A 17,895-nucleotide genomic window follows, 5' to 3' on the forward strand; every position below is an offset into this window, starting at 1 on the left:
TTATCTTAAGGGAATACGTAGAAGACAGCTTGGGATATCATTTCAAATCATCTCCCTATCTCTCTCTCTTGTTTTGGCTGAAGAGTGCATGACTGTATTGTGATTGATGATAGCTTTCACAGAAATACTAGATCATCTAGCATGTCAATTAAGCAACTTTGGCAGAATAGAATATTAGAATCGTAAAAAAGTGTGACCATTCAATAAGATCTCTGAAAATCATTTAATTTCCTAATTCATGGTTTCATGTACAATGTAGATTACAAAAAAAAAAAAATTTGAAAAAGAAATAAAACATTCCTAGAAAGAAGAATAAAAAAGAAAAAAGAAACAAAGGCAGAATACATCTTTCTATTTTTTAGAAATTGAGAATGTCCAGAACTCTTTGAGCACTTGACTATTCCCTCGTAAGAAAAAGAAAAGAAATAAAAATGCTATACCTCATTTCCTACATATACAATTCCTTCTTGGCATTCGAAGCATGCCTTAAGAAAATTAAGCTGTATTCCTATTCATTATTCGAAATGGTTTTATTAGCTCATCAAGGTCATCTAATTGTAGATCTGATGAATCACTATCATAAAACATTCGCTCACTTGTTAGATCATTAGTTTCACCAACTTCTTCATCACTAAATTCAAGGCTAATGTAATCAGCATATTTCCCCTCAATGAAAATGTCATCATTGTTTTGTGTAGAGTGCTTTTCATTCACTGCAGTTCTGGGCTCAGAGACATCGACATGTGTAGAACCAAAGTAACGCCCTTGGGCCTTCCTCTGCTGTCCCACTCGTTTCCTTTTCTTTCCCTTACTTCCCTTGCTTCGGTTCTTTGGGTGATGAAGCTTGCATTTGGACCCTTGAGGACATGTTCCAGTCGCTTCAAAAACGGGGCATACATAGCTGTGCTTCTTCCGACACTGTGAGAGCAGAGAGATATATTCCATTTCACTTTTTCAAAGTTAGTGTGCAATTGTGTGCGTGAGAGAGAGAGAGAGAGAGAGAGAGAGAGAGGGTTTTCAAGCATCCAACAGAAATCCAAGACTTAAAAGTTCAAGCACTACACAGCATCCCAGAATAAAAATCGAGGGGAAGCTGCAGCTGTGGAGTGGGGGCTGAAAGGAAAACTTTGAACAAGGTGAGAGAAAAATATACGGCTCATCCCTAAGAGGTCAATTGGCTTCAGTCAGGTCGGACCAGATACAGAATGATGACCAGCATGAATCTACCCAATCATTAAATGGAAGAGGTTTACACAATGATCTTGGGCAGAAATAAAAACTATGGTTTGAAAAGGCTGTTATCATATGGTATGTCAAAATGAATACTCAGGACCCCGTAAAACAAACAAGCATGTGCAAATGTGCACTCACCCACCCAGACTTACTTACCACTGTATAAGTAGGAAAGGAGACCAGTTCAACATTCATATTGTAAAACATTAATGTCAAAAGAACATATCACTGAATATAACCAAAACAATAGAAGAGTTATGATAAGGTAATACCTCGTCCCCATCGGCACAATAGCCCCTAAGAAATCCTTCACAAGTAGAGGCCTTTGGGTTCACATTTACGTGTCTGTAAGGACAATTTCTATTGGTGCATAAACCTGCCAGGAAATATCAAATATCTAAGAACTCTGTCCTTTCAATACCTTGAACAAGAGCACAATGTGGTACAAAATCACCTTGCAAAAAGTAAGAGCAATCCGGCATTCTTTCTGGAATGACCTGTGCATGAGAAATGCATCAATATACACAGTCAACAAACACTTACAGATGCATTGTGATCGACAACATCAAGTTCAGTAACTGAATACATGACAAACCTTATGAGTCAATTTGCAGTTGGGATTGGAACATAAACCCTTCAGAAACTTTGTGCAGACAGCAATCTTGGAGGGGTCATGGATATAGGGACATTTTCCGTCATCTTTATTGCATTTCCCAAATCTTGTAAAAAACTGACAGTACTTCCGCTTTCTTGCCAACCGAAGCCTGGCAGTATGCAAACTCCATCTAACTTTCTCACTTGCCAATACACGTGCTCGTTTCTTTGGATCTCTGATAAGCTGGTTACCATTGCCAATCCGAACATATCTGCCAACATTGGAAATTTGGAACACATTTATCCAAATCACTAATGCATTCAAAATAAGTAACACACTAAAGTTCACTTTTTTTATTTTGGGGGGTGCCTAGGACATCAGTTATAAATGTTGACATTTACTTGCATTAACTGCAGTAATCTACAGTTTAAGGCAAACAGAGGGAAACATACTCATCATTGCCAATCACTAATCTCCTAGGAATGTAAGATTTCTTGACATCCTTTTCTGATTGCGGAGCAGTAGAGCATGTTGATTCCTCATCTACACAAAACATAAGTGAAAACACATAAAAGCAATTTCGTGATTAAATAACATAACGTATTATACAACATGAAACAAAACAGAGAAAATAGAAAAATTAAAGGTCATCATTCAGCAAAGACAACAAGAATGGGCCACCTGAAATTCTCTGTAGTGTGCGTTTTGTAGAATCCATCTTGTAGCGAACTGACCCAACGCGGAATATACGCTCTCCTATAAAATCATTGGATACATTAAATATCAATTTATTACACTAAAATGAAATAATTATTGAAGTGTCCATTCTAAGACAACATACTGATCATATATCCAATACAACAGACATATCATAGAGTGCAAGTACTGTGAATGCATAAGCACAACAGCATTAACAAATGGCCTGTGGATCTAACTCTATACTATGAAAGGACTTACTGGAAGAATTATTTCTATTCTTTGTCCGAGAACTACTGCATGCAGCACGATACTGTTCTCTCTTCTTCTTCTCAACTGCAGCAACTGCTAGTGTAGCTTCCTAAAGAAAAGATGATAATAAATTATTTAGAAAATGATAAAAATGCTCTATTTCTTGAAATCAACCATTACTTTACTTTAGCTAACTTTGAAGGGAAGAAACAATTATCTGCAGGCTGCAGCCAAACTAACCTCATTAGCTTTCTTCGAGTGCTTTTCAATGGATTTTGACCATTTTAGACTGGAACCGCCAACACTTAAAACCTTGAATTTTCGAAGTGAAAATCCATTGCTTGACCTTGTATAAACAGTGTCTCTTCTTCTCAACAGTAGCAATTTCTTACTGAAAGAAGACATATAATGCATGTTCACTTTTTGCTTTTTTCTGAATTAATTAACATATATTCATACACTAGGTACCTGATCATAGACAAGGAACTATTACTGGAAATAGAAGCAGTATTTTGCATGAAGTTTCTACAGTATGTTGCTCTTTTCCATGGAAAGAGCTGAGGCAAGACCTTCTGATCATTTTTTGAGGACTGTGTACCACGTAATGTCCATACCAAAGAGGATTTCATAGGTTCACGTGTCTTTGCTACAACTGCAAATAAAAATCGAACTTTAGCTTCTCAGTAATTACTGATCATGCAAAAACAAACTAATCCACATCACTACACCTATATCTCCAAATTCGTCCATTGGTAGTAAGTTCAAAGTTTAGAATACTTAGGAATGGTGGCCATGAGATACATGCAGTGAACTTTGTCAAATGACCATCATCATAACTACAGTTTCGAATGTAAAATCATCTACATTATGATTTTTAGTTAAAAAAACATAATTCATGCATCAAATCTGGAAACATAGCTATTCCAGAACACATTATCAAAAATATATCAACAAACCAAATGCCACGAAAGAGAGGAGTTAGATGATGTAAAATGGAATACATTTGCACAATGGTCCAGATACTACACGGCATTCCAGAACAAAAATATGTCCTTTATAGTAGAAAATTATGATAAGATATTTTGTACATGACATGAAAAATAAACTTCCAACTACAATAATTTCTATCTTGGCATCAAATTACATGACGTCATACAACTTCTATTGTGAAAATCTATGGAATCAACCTGCATATTCATCTCTTCATCTAAAACAACGAATTTCACCAAAGTGTAGCTCAACACTTCATTAAGAGAATGTTCATTACCAGAATTAACAGTCAATTAGAAAAGATGGCTAGTACCAATTAAAATCCTACCAGCTAGCATCATATAACTAAAAGATTAAGGAGAAAAGAATTTTTTTTTTTTTTTTTCTTCAGACATTGCTATATGCCACTATATGCAATAACCAAGGGAGGAGGAAGAAAATATGAATGTAGAAAAACATAGAGTTAGATAAACATGAGTCATAATCTATGAAGCACCGACGCGTTTCCAGATTCGGGTGTGGGTGTGGGTGTGGGTGCGGGTGCGGGTGCGAGTGCGAGACTTGGCAATTTTTGAAAAAAATAGGGTGTAGGTGCGGCAAGGTGAGGCGATTAAAAAATTATTAAAAATATTTTTATATATATTTTATATATTGCTAAGCATGCTTTTTTATATTATAATAATAGAAAACTCATATAATAATAATAAAAAAATAAAAATAATAAAATAGATAGTAATAAGTACACAAAATTTTTTGACACCTGAATTATTGACAAAGATATTAAAATAGAAGAGGCTTCCCATAAATAAATAATATAATATAATATAAAAAAATGATGCGGTTTAGTGGCTCAAGTATTTGGTCATACGTGGCAGTTAGCTTTTCATTAAAAAAGAGGAAAAAAAGAGGGGGGGGGGGGAGGCCTCAGTGGCTCATGTGTTTGGTCAGAGAGGCACAAAAAAAAATAACAAAATAAAGCCTCTCTGACCCCTTCTTAAAATTTAAAAAAAAAAAAACTTATTAAAAAAAAAAAACAGAACAGACGTACAGTCTGTACAGAACGCTGGGCTCGCGAAAAAAAAAGGAAGGGGGGGAAGAAGCAAAGAAGAAGAAGAAGAAGAAGAAAGGGGTTAAGGCTATTTTCGGTTTAAGTCTTTTTTTTCTTTTGGATTTCCTTTTTCCGGCCGATACAATCCGATTCAGCGCGAATCCGAAAACGAAAAAAAAAAATCCGATGCGGCACTGATGCACGGGCAGTGGTGTCGCCCGCCGCACCCCGCGTCGGTGCTTTCTAGGTCATAATATAAGATTTAAAAATATGCCTCATTTACAAAATAAATCACAGAATATACGTGATAATCTCATTCAGCACAGCCATACTTTATATGAATGGATCCTTTACCACAGAAACATTAACTTCAAATATGTTGTTTGTGTTAATGCATACAGACTAACTGCTATGGGTCAGAAGATTGTTCCTTATGAGGGATAAAATAGACAACATCAGATGAATAAGTTCTTCATACATACCCTTATGCAGTCGTTTCTTACTGTATTTTCTGCTGGAAACAATGGTAGGAGCCCGTTGCCCCTCTGAGTTGAAAAGGTCATCGGGTATGGTAACTGACTGCTTACTTTGATTTTCCAATGAAGCCCTAATAAGCTGATTTTTGCTCCTCTTGTAGTAGCCATCAGAAGCAGCTTGAATCTTATTGCCATTGTGTCCAGACAGATCACTAGGGTTTGAAGTTGCGACCAGCTGATTTGATTTGCGCTTTACATATACTATCCTCTTCATGTTAGAAGATGCCAGATTGGCACCATTTAGTTCAGCCTGGCTTTCCAAATTGTTTGATGAACCAATTACGTTTTCAGAAATTTCAGAAATCTTCAAAGCATCTTCAGAAGTCTTTGGCCCATTTTTAGTTTCTGTAAATTTCATGGGATCTGATGTACTTTCAAAGCAATCACTTACAGAACGCTCTGCAAATGGGGAAGGTGTATTATCCCCAGAAGAGACAGCAGTTTGAGTAAATAATTTGGTGTCATTGGGTAATGGGGGTGTCCCGGGCTTCTCAAAAGGAGTATTTGTTCCTGTTTTTAAAAGATTCTGTGCATCAGTAACATCAACCCTAATGTCAGACCCTGTGCTCTTCTGCAATTCGTCTATGCCTGAAGAGTTTGCCCGATAAACAGATGAACTCAAACCATGAGAGCCCTGGCGTTGAGCAGGAACAGGGGCAGTTTTTCTTACAAGACTGTTGCCTTTACGAATGTAAGAAGTATTCTGAGGCTTCACATTATTTTTGACCAACTGCCTTTGAGGAGGAACACTTTGTGAGAAAGGCTTATTTCCTGGTAAAGGAGCAGAAGAATTACCAGTTCGATGCCAAGTTCGGGGCTTTGCAGTTTGGGTAGAAGAGGCTGTGTTCTTTGAATTGGTCGAAACAAAAGATGAATGACCTGGATATGTCCTAGGAATGGCATGACCCAGTTGTGTCTTCCTCCCCATTAATTCAGCAGTCTTGACACTCAGACTGTGAGATGTAATTTTGGAATCTTGTGACGGCAATAGTACTGTCTTCCCCATGGTTGAGTGGTTAATTTCAGTCACAGGAACCGGCTTGATACACTGGGCAAATGATGTATGAGTAGATAAATTGGAACCACCTTCTACAATGGACTTCTGATCTAGTTTTTGGTCATCCCCACAAACTTTCTCAATGGAAATTTGGCTGAGTGATTTCCTGGCATTCAACATGTGTATGTTCTGGACTTCGGACAAGGTATCTGGAGAAACCAAAGTCGGATGTGTTCCAGACATGGACTCCATAACTTCATCAGTAGTGTTAGAAGAAAAAATTCTACAACCATCAGCAAATAAAGATGGCTTGTTTGAAACAGAAGGCAAATCCTCCTTTACAAGTGGATAATCATATTCCTTATCTGTAATGGAAAATCTTTGATCTAAGTCTGCAGGCTGAGGTTCTGAAGTAATTTTGCACCGACTCTCACCATCAATTAGAACTCGATCTTCTGCGGCCTGTGCATCCATTTTTTCATTACCACTTCTCTCTATATCCATAATGTCATTTTGATTAATATTACAGGCCATAAGTGTACTCATTTCTTTTGGCTCACTTCCCAACCCTGATATACAAGGGGACTCTGCATTTGGAATAGCCTTGTCCTCAGCAATTATACAAGATTCAACACCATGTTGCAGAAGTTTCAGACCATCTTCTGTCAAGACATCCCTACTTGCCCTTACAGCTTTCGAAGAACCTTTGTCCAAAGTATCCTTAGGCAACACTGTGAGCCCATTTGGACAAGGAATCAAACCACTTGTACACAGATTATTTATGCTAGACACTGCAACTTCCTTGTCTGGTTGTGTTATATCATCATTATTAGATAAGGGCACTTGTGCACAAGATGTGGAGGTGCCTGTGGGTCCCTCATTGGTCTCATATGCCGTTTGCCTAAACACCAAATCAGAGGCAGAAACTTCTCTCCTGTTTTCACATCTAAGTGAAGTCCCATACAGATAACCATTAACATCAACATTATTTGTAAACTTAACCTCAGAAAGCCCATCTGTCAAACTTTTTGTATGGATCCCACTCATACCATCTTGACCAGGTAGTAAACCAACATTTGAACTTCCAACCCCAGAAAATGTAACTTCTGCAGGACTTGGACCCTTTACAGATAAACATAAGGTTGAATTCACAGCATTTGCAGGGCTAACTAAATCATTAACAGGCTCTACATGTATGTCAGTTGAATTTGAGAAGTCTAACTGAGTCCTTGTTTTTCTCCTCTTCTTAATCTTCTGTGTGTTACCCCCACTAGCTCTGACCGAAACGCCACTTGGAGATCTTTCAATTGCACAATTCTTAACTGTAGATGGGTACTTGCCAGTATTATTCACGGTCCTGCCATTTAAAACAGTAATTTTCTCTTCCAAACTAGTAAAACCATTGTCAGAATCCCATGTAATATCACTACCCCGTTTGGAGCATTGTCCATGAACAAGACCCCGGTGAATTTTGGTTTCCTCCGAACTTGACAAACCAACAATTGCACTGCTTCCTACCTGTGTCCCAGGAATTTCCTCTGCAATACTATTCTCAAGTGATGTGGTAAACTGATTTGCACAAGGCTGTTTTCTAATGGCATCCATGATGCCAACATCACAAACTGTAATATTCTCTTGTGATTTGACCATGCCAATTTCAAAACCCAAATTTTTATCGGTACCATTGTGTGAAGAGTATGTATTCGTAATTTCCTCTTGAGTTTTGATTTCCTCTGAACTTAACAAACCAGAATTAAAATTATTTTCTAAAGAGAGCATGGCCCCAGTGGAATCCTTTTCTGCACCATGTCTACGTGATAAAGAGACTCCATTATGACAAATCTGCTTGCTGACATCTTCCACAATATCAATGTCAGAAAAAGTAATTTCCTTTAGCGGTTTAATTACATCATTGTCAGTATTTGAGATGCTATCCAAGATATGAGTTGAATTATCAGCATTTACAGGACTCTTACCAATTTTATTTTCTTCACAACTTGGAGAACCCAAAGGAGAAGTTGAGCCTTTCCAATTTCTCCTGATCTTAGGTACACATGCTCTATTACAATCAACATTAATTCCACATTCATTTGATACTACGTCATTTTTAGGCAACAAGTTTACCTCAGCAGTAGCAGGCTGCAAAGCAACATCTTGCCTTGAAGCCAAACCATCAGAAGTGATTATCTTTTCTGAAGGTATCACACCCTTATCAGACCCCGATGCAGCAGGTGGACCATGAGTGGAACTATCTGATTTCACAGGTTGGTCACACTTTTTCATTTGCTCTGAACTTGACAAACGAGATTGTGGATTTACAACTCTTCTCACTATTTTCTTCACTATTTTTTTCCTCTTTACAACCTTGGGAGCAGTATTTTTGCCAGAACCAACATTAGTACCATCTTTATCTGAAACTGTATCCTTACTACACCTTTCCACTTTACTCTTTACTAGTGATACACTGGCCCGACTTGAACTAGGCTGCGAACTACCATCACAAACATTCCCAACATTATAAGTCATTGCTTTCTCTCCTGAATGTTTTGAGTCCTTTCCAGAAGGGGATGCCTTACTAGTAACATGAGTTGAACTTGCCTTACTAGTAACATGAGTTGAACTATCCAATTTAACAATACCCTCATTGAGTTTTCTCATTTTTGAATTGGAACAATCCCCATCAGACATTTTCCTAATTTTCTCACTGTTAGGAGGAGTCAAATCCGTATCTGAAACAACTGTTGAACTAGGAGGTGTCACAATTGCCTTGGCTACCAGCGAATTAGATTTGAATGAAACATCAAGCTCTACCGGGCTTCCCTTCCCCTCATGTTCTACTTCTTCTTCTTCCTCTTCCTCTTCCATCCCATGACTCGAATACCCAAATTGATCTTTACCTCTAAAAGAACCAGAGTTGGTTTTATCAAAGTAACCAGAATAATGTGACGGTTCACGCTCAATCTCTCTATTCCTATGGTTAGTTTTCACCACCTGAAGTCTCAAAAGAGCACTCTTCTTCTGTATTTGTTTCCTCGGAGTGCGATTATACTCAGAACTACCCTCTCTATTTCCCCTACCACTGTTATATCTCCCCGATTCCGAACCAAAATACTCTCGTTTCCCGGAACCAATCCGAGCCCTATCACCATCATTATCACCATCACCATCACCAATCTCATACAAAGAATCACCTAAACCATCTCTAGAGGTTTGTCTATCATGACCTGCATCAATTCTCCCACCCCTAAATCCCTCATTCTCACGCACTGAACCAAATCGGTGATCATAACCACTAGAATTCGACTCAATTTTCCTTAAAGTTTGATTCTGATTGGACACAAACCCTAAATCCCGAGAAGATGTATTGAGACGGCGATGATCGCCGCCCCAAACCAATTCATTCCTTTCTCTATCTCTATGGTTTGGATCGGAACCAAAGGTATAACCAATGGTTTCGGGTCTAACAAACCTAGAACTAGAATTACCCTCAGATTCAAGCCTAAACTTATCGAACGTGCGCTCATTATGATGATGCTGCGCGCCGTTTCGATCGAGATCCAGGTGGTGGTAAGGTCGGGAATGGGTCAAAACCCTAGGAGGCGGGTTGAAGAATTCGGGTCGGGAGTGGTCGGGTTCGGGTAATCGGAAGCGATTGCGATCGTCGATCTGGTTGTGGGAGAAAAAAGGAGGTGTTGTGGGAGAGGAGAATGAGAAAGATTGGGATTGGGTTGGAGTGAAAGGATGGCGTTGTTGTTGTTGTTGATGCTGTGGGAGTGGAGGTAGTGGTGGTGGAGGGAGGGGTTGTTGGTGATATAGAGGAGGACGAGGGCGGGGGTGCGGTGGTGGTGGCGCTGGTGGATGTCGCTGTGGCTGAGGAAAGTGGTGGCTTTGGTTGTTGCTGTGGTGATGAGAAAAAGTAGGGGCTTCGGGGTAGTGAGGACGAGGAGAAGTTATAGGAACGTACCTTGAAGAAGAAGAAGAAGAAGGATGATGGTGGTGGTGGTGGTGTTGTTGTTGTTGTTGTTGTTGGAGGAAGCGATGGAGTTCCATGGTGGCTGAAGGTCAGATCTGCCGGCTGCGGCGGCTGCTGTTGTTGTGATATATTGCGCGTCGATGTTGTTGCGTTTCGTGTTTTGATTTTCTTCTTTTTGTGTAGTTGTTGTTGTGTTGTGTTTGTGTACGTGTCTTGGTGAGTGGTAGTGGTTGCTTTGTAAAAAGAAGGGGGTGTCTTTGGTGCGTAGTAGGGTCACGCGCTTATTTGACTTGCTTGATTTGTATGGTTGTTATATGATCCTCGTGTCGTGTATGTATGGGTCATCACTCATGACTTGTTAAACGGTGCCGGCCTAACAGGGTAAACATCACATGTTGGGAGCTGGATTGAGATACCACTCTCTAGTGGTAATGTGCATGCCAGCACAGTAAAAAGGAAGAATATAATAAGTTAACATGTATTTGAAAGAATTTTGCTAATTAGCATCTCCAGTTTTTTAAACTCGAGATCCATGAAAAAATCAATGCTTTCAAACTCGAATTCTACTGTTATCATGGAGCAATTTAGTCACGTGGAACTCGAATTAAAGAGACTTGAGTTTCATAGAAGTAGATTTGAAGATGGAGAAGGAGAAAAGGAGAAAAATAGAAGGAAAAGAAGATCTGGATCAAAAGAAGAAGAAGAAGACGTGGAGAAAACTGGATTTGAAGAAGAAAATCTGGAGATGGAGAATGCAGATGATGTAGAACGCTGAAAAAGATCAAAACTGGATTTAAGGAAAAGAAGATCTGGATCTGGAGAACATGAAGAATGCCAAAGAAGAAGAAAAAAGGGGAAGTGAACTGTGCAAGTGGATATTCTGTCCAGGTAAACATACCATTCTTTGAATCTTGAGGGTTAGAAACTCGAGTTTTAGAGTCTCGAGATGCTAATTTGTTATATAATTTGCAAACTTAACAACTAATGAAAATATTTAAAAAAAAATGTTAAATGCAAAAAAAAAAAAAAAAAAAAAAATTCCTACTATCTATTACTAATAGATTTTGAATTTATGAGTTGTTTTCTTCTTTTGGTGTCCAGTCCTTTTGGTTGTTTTGATTGTTGTTGTTTTTAGAAAATATAAGTAATTGCATAGAAACGATTTCAAAGGAATCAAACTTCTATGACCAAAAAAGAAAAAGCAACCCTTTAATTTGGCTACTAAAAAAGTAATTAATGGAAAGTTAATAAATTTGTTTGGAGGTAATATTGAAAAGAATAATTACTACTATTATTAACGTCAAGGCCACATCAAAAATAAAAAATCAAGGCCCCCTACTAAAGAAAGGCCCCAAATTGGGGGGGGGGGGGGGGAATTTGATTTAAAAAATATATATATATGTATATGTTTGGGAGATTTTAAAAAAAAATTAGATAAAGATAAGTAATGCTAGAGATAGAGATAAAAAAAAATTTAATAAATAGGTTTTACAAATAGACGTGTTACTAATCACAAGTAATTCAAATAAAAAAAATGTAAAAAATGCTATAAATTTTACTACATAATTTTTATAATTTAACGTGACAATAAATATGATAAATGGACTTCAACAAATTATTTAATGCATTTTTTAATAAATTTTTGTGATTGGTGATATATCTTTGTAATCCTCATATTGTAAATTTTATAATATTTCTAGCATCTTTGTAAGCCTCATGTCACTGATCACACTCATTGCAATATCAGTTTGTAGTAAAATATATTATAACTCTAGCATTTTCTTTATAAAAAAAGTTGTGGGGAGTGGAGTAGTCTCTACTTGGGCCTTAAGCCCAAAAAGTTACTAGGCCACGGGAAAGTAGTTGGGTCTAACCAATGCAATGAGAGGAAGGCTCAAAAGATGATAATCCATAAGAGGGTTGAAAGTTGGACCGTCCATGATGTTGAAGACAAGGTTGAATACCACGGTTAGCTCGTTCCTGTGGAAAAGGAAGGTGTTAGATTATTTGAGGCATGTAGCGAAGACAATCAAGGCATGACCTCTAGAAGACACTAATAACTACAGGAAACGTCTAGAAGGTGCAAGAAAGAAGAATATCTTTACCTCTACATTTATGAGGGAGTTTTTACCTAACATCTGCCATATTAATTGCACATGAGACAGCCTGAACAGTACATGTAACCCTTGGGCAGTCAGAGTTCCAAGATAAGAAGGTGAAGAAATCAATAAAGTAAGGAGGAAATATCCCTAAAACTCTAGATGGGAACAGAACAACTGTAATGATATGATTAAGGACTGAAGCTATAAAAAGGAGGAGAGAGGAAAAAGAAGGGGCATGCGAAAAAGGAGAGAAAGGAAAATCCTACTAAAGAAAAATAAGAAAGAGAAAGAGAGAAACACTAAGTGTGGCACCACAAGAGTACACTGTAGAGTTTGAAATAGTAATAGTAGCATTTTAATGGTGAAAGAATCTCACTGCTTATGTTTCTCGTTGTAGAGCGTTTATTCCTTGTTAATTGCTTGTACTGGATTGTGTGGATCCTTATAGTAAATCCCGAGGAGTGCACTTCAGGGACTAATTTTTGTATCCCTACAAAAATCATATTAAAAAGTAAAAAGAATGGGTTTTTTTTTAAAAAAAAATTATATAAAATGTTAGTTAAATATTATTTAAGTGATAACATAAATGCCAAATTTAAATATTTCACCTTAGGTCTTCAAATACTATGGGCTGGCCTGGATTAATGTCTATCTTTTTATTTTTCTAATATTTTTTTTCCATCCTTTCTATGCTTATATATATGTCCTAATAATTTATTGGAAAAGGACATTTTGCATCAGAGGTATGCCATTTCTTTTTTCTTTTTTCCCAAGTGTCAAAACTACTATACTTTTATCTTTATTCTATCTATAAAATACAATCGAAAATAAACTAAATAGATTTTACACAAAAAAAAAAAGGACTCCTCCAAGTCATACCTAAGAAAATACAAATCCTAAAAATAAACTTGAATGGATCTAACATCATAGCATTTTGCAATATTATTATTCTAAAGATTTTTAATATTAATATGTTATGAAATATAATAATACTATTATCAGTTTTATTATAAATGGCATGCAAACTTATATGATAGAGAATTATAAAATAATAACTAACATTGAAATTAATTTCATAGGATTGGTGACAACAATTTGTAAATAGTATTTAGAAAATTTTGTATCTGTGGGGGACTTCAACATTACTACCTTTCGGTGGGTTCCAGTTAGCTTAGCTCAATTGGTAAAGTTTCTGATAGTTGAATAAGAGATTTGGGGTTCAATCCCCGCCTACATCAAAAACTGATTGGTGTCTTGGTCTGATAATAAAGAAAAGCTATCATCAAGAATGGACGTCATAGGTTGAAACATTCTAAAAAAAAAAAAAAAAATTTACCACCTTTCGATCTTCAAATCATGTTTCAATTACAAATAGGACTTGGGGACTTCTAGTTTCACTAACCTCTGAAGCTCACAAACTAGGTGTGAGTTTCTAAGTCCATGACAATTCAAAATGTTGGGTTTTTTAGACCCTGAAAAGAATCAATCAACCAAATTTTAGGTTAAGCAATTTTTAAGTCCAATTATGCAATGTCCTTAGTTAGGCAAACAATTCCAATAATGTGAAATTAGTAGAAAATGCAACAAAAATAACATAACACAATATGATAACCTATAGAAAACCAATGAAACAACTTGTTCTAAAGTAAAATTCACCAGAGGGAAACCTTACCAAAAAAACACTCCACTATAATAAAGAGAAATTTATAGGTCTAGTACAAACTTTCTGTCCCTAGATTCTAAAATCTCAATAGATGAACTTACTGTAAAAACGTTCTATAGTATCATAACCTCTAAACTATTCTACTATGAATGCTTCACAAATGATGCATCTACAATCACAACCAAAACCTCTAACCGACTCCAAGAACTTCTTGAAAATTTGATTCCTTCAACTTTGTTTTCTAATTAAAGTAGCAACGTGTGCATTATTGCAACTTGAACTTGATCACTTTAGGACATTAGTAGAAACTTTTGTAAGTGACATGCACAAAACTTTCAGATCCATACTATCTTAGGCTCCAAAAGTCTTTTTCATGTTCCCTAGGGTTTTCTTTATACACTAGAGACTCAAGGAACCAAAACCCTAGTGATTGAATGGGTAGAATGGGTCGGAACATGAATTAGATTTGCCACACTTCGATTGATCTAACTAACATTTTTTATGGATCAGAAATTGTCGAAGCCACAAATTTGAGATAGTGAATTACAAAACTTGACAACTTTCTTGTTTTCAAATATTAGGCACTCTAAGCACGCATACTTACAGCACACAAACATAACATTTTTGTTCACTGGTTTGAGAATATAGCTAAAAACTTAATACAAAAATCAAAAGCCTCATTGTAAACAATCAGGCTATTTAGTGTACGGTCACCAACCCCAAATGTAACACCCCGACCCAATTTTATAGTTAACTATGTGTTTAAGTGGTTAATTATTATCTTAAGCCACTTTCTTTCTATAATTAATATAAGAGTACTTTATAAATATATTATTTTATAATGTTTTTGGATAATAATTGTAAAGATTATAAATAATTGAATAGCTAATTGTATTATATATATATATATATATATATATATATATATATATATATATATATATATATATACTAAGTATGTACAAAATTATTTTAAATGGTTTAAGTTATTACATACATAGTTGGTGTTTTAATTATGTGTGATGCATGAGTTGTTATGGTGGAAATTTTCACCCACACATGCAACCAATAGAAATTCAACACACATAAAGCTAAAGTATCATGCATATTGACAAACCCCAAAGACCAAGACTTGGCCTTCCATGCAATCAACAAGCTCCACCTAGTTTCTTTGACTTTTCTCAAGACACTAGAATTTCCAAGAAGCCTTCTCTATTTCCCACGGATCCACACAAATCAGAAAATCATCTCACTTTACTCTCTTTTCTCTTAAAGAAAGAGCTAGAAGCTCTCTTAAGTCTTTTCTCTCAAACCCACGGTCAACACCTCAAAAAGAAGGATAAGTTTCATGTAATTTCTTGTTCACACTCTCTCAAAGAAACTAGAAAATCAAAGACTCTTTCAAGCTCTCTACCTCTCTAGCCACTAGGAAAGGAAAATCCTTTCATGCAAGAGTGATTTCACTTCTATTTTTCCCTCAAGAACCAGAAAATTGATAAGGGTCTAGCTACTCTCACCTTAGAATCCATAGTTTCTTCATGGAATTTTTGGTAATGGTATTTGTGGTTTGTGAAATTAGGAAATCATGAACTTGTAAATTAATATTTATATGCTGTTTTATGAAGCTTTGAAATCGTGCTGATGGTTTGTTGAAGATAAATTAGGGTTTTTACAAATTAATGATTGTATATGAGTAAGGAAGTAAGAAAAAGTTGGGATGAGTACTTTTGATGTTACTGCTGGGATTTTTGTTGCATTTTATTTTGCTCTAAATGGTTAAATGACTGTATATAAGTGTTTTATAAAATGTCTAATGAGTGTACAAAAATTTCCATACGAAAATACAATCGTTTGATAATTGTTTGTGAATTTATAAGAAAAACGTTTCAAAGCTGTCACTATGACAGATTCTGTGTTTACACATGGTAAATTATGTATTAAATCATATAAAGTGAATTTGGGTGCTAGGGATAATTCCTATGAATGCTAAGACACATATGGTTGTTATGGAAGTGGTCTCACAGCATTTGGATCAACATAAAATTAATGGTTTAATTTCTAAGTTGCATGAATTTCTGCCAGGACAGATTTGAGCATGTTGCCTTGTACCATTTTTAGTAAATTATGGTTTTATGTTTTAACTCCGAAATTAATACAGTTTTTACTAGACATCCAGAGAAGTGTCACTGTAAAATTTCATGAGAATTGGATGTGTTTAGATGGCCCATTTGTATTTTACAAATGAGGCATATGCTGCTGGAATAAAAACAATGAACAATAAGGGACGTGCCTAACTTTGAGGATTTAATTCTAAAGTTAGGGTGAATGATTTGAGTTATAATTTATTATGCTCATCATTTAGTATGTCTAGATCATAAATAAATTTTTTATAACTTGGTTCAAGGTTTGGTACTCAAAGGAGGGGTTCTAAACCATCCGATTGTTATTTTTATGAAGTTGTATTGTTCAATGGGTTGTATATTGCCATGTGAGTGTATATGATTACATGACTATGCTTAAAGGATTTGATGTTTATGCATGCTTTATTACCCTATTCTCAAAGAACCTTTTGAAATGAAGTTGGCTCTTCTAGAGATATGATATTAATATGAGAATGTGGGTTTCTCTTTAGTTTAGTACATTATGGTGTTGATGAATGTATCTTGTGTTTGGGGAACCTCCTTGATGTGGGATTAGGACTTCTTGATTTTAAGAGATAGACTTTGAGATGAATGTGTAAGTTTATTTTAAGGTATAATTGATAGTAATAAGTTTTGATATTTGATTTAGGAGTTACCAGTACTCAAGTCTAAGCTCCTTCGACTGTAGGGTTTCGGTTCCTCTGCTTGCAGGTAAGGGATAAGTTATATGAGCATTTGGTAAGTCATGAGGTTATTTTAAAGTATATGATGCATTAAAAGGCTTTTGATTAGAAATATGGCATATAATCATGTTTTAGACAAAGATATGTTCGTGGGCTTTCAAAACCTTATGTATATGATTTAAGCATATTGATGCCATTACTAATTCCACGAACATGATGTTTAAAGAAAAGAATGAAAATGCTATTATTATGAAATGTGATGAAAAATAAGAATTTTCAGTATGATGTATAAGTATGAAATGTTTTCCGTGAAAAATGTATTCTGATTGGCCATTAAAAGTGGAACTGGCTCTACTGTACCCGCCCTTGTTGGTTACGGTCAACTTGTGGAGGAAGTCAACCTACCCCCATGGTTGAAAGATATGTATTATGATGTGATCCTGGAAATACCTAGCATTGTGGGGAATGCTGGATGCCTAGCACAGTGATGTTAGAAACCTCCCAAATAAGTACAGATTTATTAGATATAGATTAACCAATATGTTATGAACAGCTATATTATTTTATTGATCATGAGAGAATGATTTGTTTAAATGCATTATGTAAAGTTAAAAGCTCTCATGAAAAGAAGTTTATGATAAAAAGAAAAGCTGTTCTTTAAAGAGAAAAGTTTCTGAAGTTTTGTTGTGTTTTAAAGATAAAGAATCTGATGAAAAGGTTTTAGCGTCCTGTAAAGATAAAGCTTCTAATGAAAGTACAAGTTTACGTTAAAAAAAATTATTAGATATCTGCTCTTTATAAAACGTCAAGTTTTATTACTATGAAAGTTATAATATTTTACGAGAAGAAGCTTATAAAGAAAAGTCTTTTTATTTGTTAAAATGTTTCTAGTTTAAGACAAAGTTGCCAATTATCTGATTTAAGTTAAAATGATTATTTTGTAGCAAGAATATATGTAGATGATTTTTAAACAATCAATATTATAT

At 35.8% G+C, this 17,895-nt stretch overlaps 1 protein-coding gene across 1 annotated transcript; it reads right to left on the minus strand.

Annotated features, from left to right (window-relative positions):
• Window positions 1-199: 199 nt before the first annotated feature.
• On the minus strand, window positions 200-10,533 carry LOC142618683 (uncharacterized). Its single transcript, XM_075791669.1, has 10 exons — window positions 5,297-10,533; window positions 3,245-3,428; window positions 3,017-3,167; window positions 2,786-2,885; window positions 2,510-2,584; window positions 2,281-2,371; window positions 1,829-2,099; window positions 1,688-1,730; window positions 1,506-1,609; window positions 200-918 (listed from the first exon to the last, which is right to left on the minus strand). Exons 1-10 carry the CDS (start codon window positions 10,395-10,397, stop codon window positions 496-498), a joined length of 6,543 nt encoding a protein of 2,180 aa, XP_075647784.1. The 5' UTR covers window positions 10,398-10,533; the 3' UTR covers window positions 200-495.
• Window positions 10,534-17,895: the final 7,362 nt, after the last annotated feature.

Source organism: Castanea sativa, chromosome 12 (genome assembly GCF_040712315.1).
Source record: "Castanea sativa cultivar Marrone di Chiusa Pesio chromosome 12, ASM4071231v1".
Taxonomy (NCBI): domain Eukaryota; kingdom Viridiplantae; phylum Streptophyta; class Magnoliopsida; order Fagales; family Fagaceae; genus Castanea; species Castanea sativa.

What these genes read in the sequence shown, in the direction of transcription:
- LOC142618683 (XM_075791669.1), bottom strand. Translation starts at nt 10,397, where the DNA reads ATGGAACTCCATCGCTTCCTCCAACAACAACAACAACAACAACACCAC. An exon ending in TTAGTGATTGGCAATGATGA is followed by an intron (nt 2,100 to 2,280) that starts GTATGTTTCCCT and finishes CAATGTTGGCAG; the next exon opens with ATATGTTCGGATTGGCAATG. An exon ending in ATTGTGCCGATGGGGACGAG is followed by an intron (nt 919 to 1,505) that starts GTATTACCTTAT and finishes CTGCTCTCACAG; the next exon opens with TGTCGGAAGAAGCACAGCTA.